Below are 9,234 nucleotides of genomic sequence, written 5' to 3' on the forward strand. Positions count from 1 at the left end.
ATTGTTTCTGCACCACGTGCTGTGTAATCTAGTCTTGCTGGACCACAGCCCTGCCTCATTCCTGCACGTGTTATCCCCGGTTGATTCTTCACAAACGTAGGGCTGAGGAATCACCACACCACTGTACGCCCTGCAAAGCCTGAGTACCGGCCGCTTAGGGAAAATGCTTGCTGACTCCTGTTCCAGATGTACGGCTACCACCTGATTCTACAACAATGTCACCTGAAACTTCAGGACTTTTCTCCCTTCTGACTTACAGTGTAATAAAATGTTGGCTTAACTACTTTTGCACTGTAGGTTCAGAAGCATTTGGTTTGTCTGAACTCTGACCTTACAAACTGTGTCTTTTTAAAATTAATCATTTGTTTCTCACTGACGTTATCAATAAATCTACATTTTTATTTGATTTAGATCTACTGTGGATTTTTATTTGACTTCAAAGTGCAGCTTCAGGCAGTGATTGTACTGACAGATTCCAACAGGACAACCTTGTGGGTGCTACTCTACACCTCCTCTGGCTCGGAAAACTCCCCGAGTGCCAGGCCCAACCATGAGTGACAGCTGGCATAGGATTCTGAGAGGGAATTTGTCCACATTTCCAAACTTGGGGAACACCTGCTGTATGCCAGGCCCCAGGACACAGGACTCAGGTACGACACAGAGGGATGCGTCCTCCATGGGTTCTGACTCAGCTGGGGTTTAAAATACACACGGACAACAATGATTATGCAGTGGGATGTTTTATTGAGAAACATCCTGAAACTGTAGTTGAGAGCTTCTGTATCAGGGAAAGCTTCCAGGAAGAGGTGACAGAGGGGTCTGCCCAAGCCTGCTCAGCCCCGTCCCCATCAGCACAGCGGCTCTCAGAACCGCGGCACGGCTGCACGTGGCCCTCAGCACCCTCCCTCCAGGGTGAAGGAACGAGGAACCCGGGCAGAGGAGAAACCCAGGGCCAGGAGCAGAGCGACATGAATAGGGCCCGGGAAATGAACAAGATCCCTCATAGCCCTGCCTGGGCACGCACTGGCCCCACACTCATCCTGCCCCACCCAGCCCCTGCTGTGGGCAGCAGAACAAAGAAAATCCAACAAGGTCTGCACAGTCAGCGCCCAGTCAGGGCATCACAGGGGTGAGAAGGGCCGGGCCCTCCTGGGGACCAGACAGCACTGGGGAGACCCCGCTGGGGAGCAGGGCCGCAGCCCAGGCACAGCCATGTTTCTGGCAGTCTGGGAGCTCAGACCGGGCCCACGGAGAGAGACGAGGACCGTGGGGTCGGCTTAGTGCGGGAAGAGCAGCCTTAGAGGGGACGTGGGTGAGAAGGGTGGGGGCTGAGCCTGGCCAAGCCTGCGTGGGAGGGGCTGGCTCAGGACACAGGCAGCCAGCAGGTTGATGGGGGAGGGGGTGGAAGGAGAAAGAATGAAAAGCCAAGGCATGGCCTGGGAGACCTGAGCTCCCAGCAGCATGCCCACCTCCTTCCAGGGCCCTATATTCCCCTCCACTTGGCGATCTTCGCACACACAGGCACTCTCAGGTAGCGGCTGGACTTCATGTAGGCAGAGATCTTCGGCAGGCCCTGGAGTTGGAAACAGAAAGCACAAGGAGTCAGGGTCTGCGGCCCCCCTGGGCTTCAGGCAGCCCCAGCACATCACGGCAGGACCCCGACAGCGGCCTCTCCCCAGGGCCTCACTGGCTGCAAGGAGTCTCATAGGACCACAGCCCTGCTGGGTCCACGCTGCCTTACTTACGACTCACATGCTACCTTCATGAGAACTGTGGGTAGGGTGACCCTGACAGCGAGGTGCAGACTCAGAGTCCACCCCACTCCCCGCAGTATCTGTACCTGGCCACCTTACACCCAAAGGGAACAGGGGGTCAGCAGCTTCCTCGGGGTTAAGGGACTGGGCAGGGAGACGGACAGGACGCGGCCTGGCTCTGTCCCTCTCCCACTCTGCCCTCCAACTAACCCACCACACAGAGACCCTGTCACCCCCGTCTGCACAAACATTCTCCTTTTCACAACGAGGCTGCCGGCTTCCCGGTGGTTGCACACAGGAGGGACAGCCAACGGGACAAAGGGGCTGAGCCCACGCCAGGGCAGCTTGCAAAGCAGCCCGGCTCTCACCCAGGGACTCTGCAAGCCCTGAACTTAGGGAACAGGAGGAGCTGAAGCAGCAGAGCAAGGCCAGGCCAGGCTCCACCCACTCCCCGGACGGACGCAGGAAGTCCTACCTCCTGGGGGTCTGCGCCCGATCTCACTGTCTCAGCCCCTCGTCCTGAGCCCTGCTCCACACACAAGGCCAGACACGCATGAGCCAAGTCCTCTACAGCAGGACACTAGTGCCAGGGACTTCCTAAAGAACTCAGGGGGATGCACAGTGTTCTGGACTAAACGGGCCTGGCCTGTTTAGGCCTCAGGGTCGCACACAGATCTAATCTCTGCCTCTCCTCCTGGGAACACAGAGTTGAGCCGACTGTTGCAGAATCGCCAAGGCCACAGGCCTGGCCCTGATCCAGAGCTGATGAGGAGGCGCTGAGAAGGTGAACTCTGGATGGGAGTGGACCAGATTGTAGGCTGTAAAACCTGTACAACAAATGCCTCAAATTTGCAAATCTGTGATAAAGTAGGATTCATGGTGAGCAAACCACTGTCCCTGGGAGATGGACGTGCCCGTGTGTGAGGTCAGGGCTGTGCTCCTCAGCACCACCATCCACCTCCCAGCTCTGCGGAGCCTGCAGTTCTTTTTTTTTTTTTTTTTTGACAGGCAGAGTGGACAGTGAGAGAGGTAGAGACAGAGAGAAAGGTCTTCCTTTGCCATTGGTTCACCCTCCAATGGGCGCCGTAGCCGGCGCACTTAGGCTGGCACACCTCGCCGATCCCAAGGCAGGAGCCAAGCACTTGGGCCACCCTCCACTGCACTCCCGGCCACAGCCGAGAGCTGGCCTGGAAGAGGGGCAACTGGGACAGAATCCGGTGCCCCGACCAGGACTAGAACCGGTGTGCTGGTGCCACAGGCAGAGGATTAGCCTAGTGAGCCGCGGCGCCGGCCTAAGCCTGCAGTTCTATGCTCAGTTCCAGCATGGAGTCACCATGCACGTGCATCCGTGCAAAAACAGGCCCTGCGCTAAGTCACAGGCAGAACAGTGGGCGCTGGAGTCAGAGCAAGAGGGAGGGAGGGAGTGAGAGGAAGTAGTCTGCATTGTCCCACAATCAAGACTGGATCCTGCACCAGGGGCACCTGCATTACAATCCATCCGGGCACCTGCACAGCCCTGGGACCTCAGTGCTTCCGCACAGGGACCTGATTGGTGCCAGCACACTGTCCATCAAGTATGATCGCTGTCAGCGTCTCTGACGCTAACATTCCATCCTCCCTGGTCTCAGCCCTCCTGAGGCCAGCTGACCACACACGGCTGAATGTCCTGCCTCTCTGGTGAGTCCTTGGATGGGAGACACAGGCTGCACAAGGGCCTGAGGCTGCGCCTCTTAGCAGAAAATTGGAGAATCCCTGACTGCTGCCCACAGCCAGTAGTGCCTACAGGGTGCCCAGCACAGTGGAGACTGGCTCCGGGACCCCGAGCAACTGTCTCACCCCCTGCACTCTCAGTTTCTTAGGTTCACATGAGAACACAATTTTATCCACCTTGAAGGGACACCTTGTGGATAAACCAAGAGAACCGACATAAGACGCCGAGCCTGGGTCCTACGTTCCCAGCTGGGCTGCAGTTTAGCTCCAGGACGCTGAGCATGGAGGGACGGGAACAGGGAAAACACAGCGTAGAGTGAGGAGGTCAGGGAGTCACCTCGAAGCGGGACATGAAATCCTTCAGGTTTGGGAACGCGTCCAGGCACCCAGGCTCAAATATCTGGTTCTGGTCAAGGATGTCGTAGACAAGGAAATCGGCGAAGGTGATCTGCAGGAGCCAGGACGACAGAGCTCAGTCCCGGAGGAAGACCGACCCCTCCTTCCTCCCCACCCGCACCCCCCCCTTTACCTTGTCCCCTGCGAACCAGGGCCGCTTCCCCAGGAACTGCGAGTACAGCTGCAGCTTCTCAGGGAGCCCCTTCAGGTACTCGGGCTTCAGCTTCTCCTGAGGCACAATCAGCTGTCACCACCCTCAGACACAGAGCCCTGCAGACAGGCACCGCCCAGTGCTGCCCGGGCCCCGCTGGCCAGGGCTGAGCAGCACAGTGGCCCTGGGCGGTGCCCACCCTTCCCCTTCGTTCATCAGCACTGAATAGACACCTCCTGGGTACCTACCCTATCTTCACAGGCACTGGGCAGTCACAGGGGAACCCAGCACTGTCCTGAACCTGTCACCACCGGTGTCCACAGAACCTCTAAGGGTCAGAGCCAGGAGAGCCATGAGCACCTGGCTTCCCCTGGACTCAGACGTGGGGTGAAAGCAGAGACAAAGAACTGAGAGATCTCAGGAGAGAAGCCGAACCCTACCCGGGGGGCAGGGGAGCAGAACAGGTATCTGCAGATACAGAAGCTGAGACTTCGACACTGAGGATGGAGGGAGAGGAACAAAGGTCCTTGGCTGACCTGGGCTGCCCATGGGGACTACGCTTATCCCTGTGGGGGCACGGAGACAGCCCTGGGATAGGGCACCCATCTGATGATGCTCCCTCTTGGACTACTGTAACTCATGTACTGGACTCTGTTCCCAGGCGCTGGCACATGGTGGGAACAGCTGGGAAAGAGGTCCCTTGATGAGGGTAAATGTTAGGCATGAACTGGATTCTGGGGCAATTACGTATTTAGAAACTGAAGCTTTCCTTGTATGGAATCAACATGTTGGACTGATAGGAAATTTCCTGGAGAAGCAGCTCCCCAGGGAGTTTAATGGCAAACAGGACCAGTGCAGATGTGAACACAAGAGTGCAACTCACTGACCCCCGCCACGTCCAACCCAGCGGGCACTCACAAAGTCCGGACTGTAGCACATCATGGTGAATTGGAAGCGGTTGTCCATAACCTGGTTCTCCAGAATGTCCACGCGAATCCTCTCCTCTTCTGTCTCCCCATCTGAAGCCCACACCACAGAGACCTAAGCGTCCCGGCCCAGCCACGCCCAGGGGACGTTCCCCCCCCCCCCCCTGCAACTAGCCCCACTCACACAGGCCGTGCTTGCGGGCCAGGTAGCGCAGGATGGCGTTGCTCTGCGTGAGCTTGTGAGTCCCATCAATTAGGTAGGGCAGCTGCGTGGTGACCAGGGCACTCAGCTGGGCTCCCGGGCTCCCACCATCCCCTTCCCCGAGCAGGGGCAGACGGGAGACCACGCACCCTCTGTGCCCAGCCCATGGCAGGCTCTAAGCACACACTCTGTACAGTGAGTGAGTGAGCTACGACACAGAACATCACGGAAAAGTACTTTAGAGAACCAGGGAGGACAGTGGTGAGCACAAGGCCCTGACCTCAGACCTCCAAGCTGGGGAAGGAGACAGAGGCACAGACACCCTGCACCTCCCCCACCCCCTCCCACCCCCAACTCCGTCCCCTGCACCTACATTGGGAAAGTCTAGGCCCAGCGTGAATTTCTCACTCAGCCACTGGCTTCTGTCATAGTCGGGAGCTGTGGAGTAGATGAGGTGAGAACAAACCTCCCCAGTGTGCAGCCCTCTCCCCCAGGACCCTCCCGAGGAGTCCGGTGCGAGACCCCCTCCCCTGAGACAGGCATCTGGGATCTGAACCTCTGGGTGCCATATTCAGGTCTGGGAGAAAGAGTGAAGGTAAAGGGTCTGGACCCTGCATGCAACAGGCTTCCAAAAGGTGTGGGGACGTCTATGGCAGACCCCAACCCACTCACAGCCCAGCCCCTGCCTTGGGACGCCACACCTGCACCCTCCAGGGGACCCGGGAAGGGGCAGGCTCAGCTCCAGCTGGTAGAGGCTGCACAGGAGTGCAATGGGTGGCCGCGAGGGGTTGCTACGTGTCCGTAGCCAAGGGCTGGGCAGAAGTCAGAGCAGGCAGGTGCATTACCGTCCCCCATGGTGTATCTCTTTTCCTCATAGCTGGTGTCTGTGTATTCCAGGAGCATGCGGATGCCATGGGTCAGCTGGAGGAGATGACCCGGGGTAAGGGACAGAGTTGGGGAGACTCTGCCTGTGGCCCCGTCTCCTCCAGGTGAGCCCCCACCCTAGGCCTGATACCACTCCCTCTTTCCTTCTCTCCTCCCGTACCCGACTACATGCCAGCTTAGTGAGCTCTGGATGGTCTCAGAGGGGTCCACAAGTTCCTCCAGGAACCATGGCCTAAAGCCTCCCCAGCTGCCCAGGGCCCCGCCCCCGCCCCACTGGCCCTGTGGACCCCTCGCTCACCCCGCGGATGTCCCAGTAACCCAGCGTCACAGGCATGGTGCAGCTCCCGTGGTCTCAGAGGAATGGCCTCCGTGGGACGGGCCTGGGGCTTTTAGAAGAGCTTTGGCGGCAAGGAGGGGCGGAGCTTGCTGTGAAAGCGCCCCGCCCCGCCCCGCCCCTAATTCCTCGCGATCCGGGTCCGGAAAGCAGAGCTCGGCCCCACCCACAGGAAGGAGCCGGAGAAAGCCATCCCCAGGGTTCACTGGATGGATAGGCGGTTGAAAGGACAGAGGCCCAGCGCAGGGCCAGAGCTGGCCGCGTCCCCGGGCCACTGTGCTGTATCCCAGGAGTGGGCAGAGCCATTGGCGGAAGAGCCAGGTCTTAACACAGCGTCACAGTGCCCCCGCTCCTTTCTCTGCTGTCTGGCTCTGCCTTCGTCCTGGGATTGCCCAGCTACCGGCCCCCCTTCCCAGAAGCTAACTTCTGGGAAGTTAGCTGCTGGCTGAGGCCAAAAAGGGGCTGGGTGGCCTGAAACCATGGTTTCATTCAGCATCTACCATAGCAAGGTATGAGTCTCTCAGTAAAGAGTGAATATTCTGGCCCAGCAGGTGTACCAAGGTGCCTCCCCCAGAAACCTCCTGCCAGGCAGCTGGGTTTGGCTGTGTCTGGTTTGGGGTCCGGTTTGAGTGACAAGTTCATCCCAATGCAGCAGCACTGAGAGGCAGGATCTTTGAGGGGGGATAAGGTCCTAGGGCTCCACACTCATTAAAAGATGAACTAGGCTAATCCTCCGCCTTGCGGCGCCGGCACACCGGGTTCTAGTCCCGGTCGGGGCACCGATCCTGTCCCGGTTGCCCCTCTTCCAGGCCAGCTCTCTGCCGTGGCCAGGGAGTGCAGTGGAGGATGGCTCAAGTCCTTGGGCCCTGCACCCCATGGGAGACCAGGAGAAGCACCTGGCTCCTGCCATCGGATCAGCGCGGTGCGCCGGCCGCAGCGCGCCTACCGCGGCGGCCATTGGAGGGTGAACCAACGGCAAAAGGAAGACCTTTCTCTCTGTCTCTCTCTCTCACTGTCCACTCTGCCTGTCAAAAAAAAAAAAAAAAAAAAAAAGATGAACTAGGGCCGGCGCCGCATCTCACTAGGCTAATCCTCCACCTTAGGGCGCCGGCACACCGGGTTCTAGTCCCGGTCGGGGCACCGATCCTGTCCCAGTTGCCCCTCTTCCAGGCCAGCTCTCTGCTGTGGCCAGGGAGTGCAGTGGAGGATGGCTCAAGTCCTTGGGCCCTGCACCCCATGGGAGACCAGGAGAAGCACCTGGCTCCTGCCATCGGATCAGCGCTGTGCGCCAGCCGCAGCGCGCCTACCGCGGCGGCCATTGGAGGGTGAACCAACGTCAAAAGGAAGAACTTTCTCTCTGTCTCTCACTGTCCACTCTGCCTGTCAAAAAAAAAAAAAAAAAAAAAAAAAAAAAAAAGATGAACTAGTTAGTAGCAAAAAAATCTGATTAAAAATGGGGAAAAGACATGACTAGACATTTCTCAAGAAAAGATAGGCACATTGCCAAAAACTGTATGAAAAATTCTTTTTTAAAAAAGGTTTTATTTATTTATTGACTGGCAGAGTTAGAGACAGTGAGAGGAACAGACAGAAAGAAAGGTCTTCCATCTGCTGGTTCACTCTCCAGTGTCTACAACGGCTGGAGCTGGGCCTATCTGTAGCCAGGAGCAAGGAGCTTCCTCCAGGCCTTCCATGTGGGCAAAGGGGCCCAAACACTTAGACCATCTGCTGGTTTCCTAGACCATAGCAGGGAGCTGGATCAGAAGTGGAGCAGCGGGGCTCAAATCTATCCACCCAGCTCAGGCCCCTGTCTGTGTGCAGGCTCAGGAAACAGGCCTCGGCATGGATTCCTTGGTAGGTTTCCCACAGCAGGGCAATAGCACCATGTGCACACCCCTGGGCCTCACCCTCTCAACTGGGCCAGTTCTCACCATCCATCTAGACTTTGCCATTCTGAACGGTGTGCCTCTGAAGCCTAGAAAGATGGAAATTCTACATTCAGCTGAGAAAAGACTCTTTAAATAGGCCCGCAGTGATTGGAGTAAGAATTCTGAAAGACACAGGACAGACAGGGGCACGTGGGCGGTCATCCCTCTGGTCGTCCCTTTACTGAGAACTCAGTTGTTGAGGGCCCACCCTGCACCAGCCCTAGGACCAGAAACCCTTCAAGGGGAGTTCCAGGAATTCCATCGGAGTCTCCCAAGTCCTTGAGCCATCACCTGCTGCTGCCTGGGCATGTGAGCATGGAGCTGGATTGGAAGTAGAGTGCCAAGGACTCCAATATGGGATGGGGACAGCTAGGCACAGCTCAACCCACTGCACCGCAACTCTCACCCTATCTTCTTGCATTCTAACACCCTGCAGGCCGAGTTTTAACATCTTGCCTCAAATGATCCCAGAATTAAAAGAAGAATGCACTTAGAGCGTGTGTGTGTGTGTGTGTGTTTTGTAAAGCCTTTGATTTATTGTGGGGTGAATTTAGAAAACCTAGGATGCTTACTTACATATGAAAATGAGAAAATGTACTTCACCATTTACAGATAGAACCAAATAGCAATTGAGATAAAAAATTTCCTATGTAGCTAAGATGGATTAGGAATAAGGAAGATAAAGGAGGCTTCTAAGAAAGTAGATTAGCAACAAAAGTCAAGGCAAAAAGTGTGGCCATCAAGGAATAATGTGACAAAAGTTAATACCTGGGATATTACAGAATTCTTTAACTCTCGCAAATTTTCTTGAAGTCAACTTGATAACCAAATAAAAAGGTTTTGTTTGTTATATTTTTAAAAGACAAGCTGGAGAAGCAGAGCGCTGATGGAATCCAGTACCAGTCTGGAGGCCTGAAAGCTAGGTGGGTGGCTGAGAGTTGTAAGGCC

At 56.5% G+C, this 9,234-nt stretch overlaps 1 protein-coding gene across 1 annotated transcript; it reads right to left on the minus strand.

Moving 5' to 3' along the window:
* Positions 1 to 747: 747 nt before the first annotated feature.
* On the minus strand, positions 748 to 6,429 carry LOC133760033 (glutathione S-transferase Mu 1-like). Its single transcript, XM_062191922.1, has 8 exons — positions 6,323 to 6,429; positions 5,985 to 6,060; positions 5,513 to 5,577; positions 5,122 to 5,203; positions 4,930 to 5,030; positions 3,994 to 4,089; positions 3,802 to 3,912; positions 748 to 1,573 (listed from the first exon to the last, which is right to left on the minus strand). Exons 1-8 carry the CDS (start codon positions 6,356 to 6,358, stop codon positions 1,484 to 1,486), a joined length of 657 nt encoding a protein of 218 aa, XP_062047906.1. The 5' UTR covers positions 6,359 to 6,429; the 3' UTR covers positions 748 to 1,483.
* Between the last annotated feature and the right edge of the window lie 2,805 nt (positions 6,430 to 9,234).

This window comes from Lepus europaeus, chromosome 5 (assembly GCF_033115175.1).
Source record: "Lepus europaeus isolate LE1 chromosome 5, mLepTim1.pri, whole genome shotgun sequence".
Classification (NCBI taxonomy): domain Eukaryota; kingdom Metazoa; phylum Chordata; class Mammalia; order Lagomorpha; family Leporidae; genus Lepus; species Lepus europaeus.

What these genes read in the sequence shown, in the direction of transcription:
- LOC133760033 (XM_062191922.1), bottom strand. Translation starts at nt 6,358, where the DNA reads ATGCCTGTGACGCTGGGTTACTGGGACATCCGCGGG. An exon ending in TGGGCCTAGACTTTCCCAAT is followed by an intron (nt 5,204 to 5,512) that starts GTAGGTGCAGGG and finishes GTCACCACGCAG; the next exon opens with CTGCCCTACCTAATTGATGG. An exon ending in TGTGCTACAGTCCGGACTTT is followed by an intron (nt 4,090 to 4,929) that starts GTGAGTGCCCGC and finishes ATTGTGCCTCAG; the next exon opens with GAGAAGCTGAAGCCCGAGTA.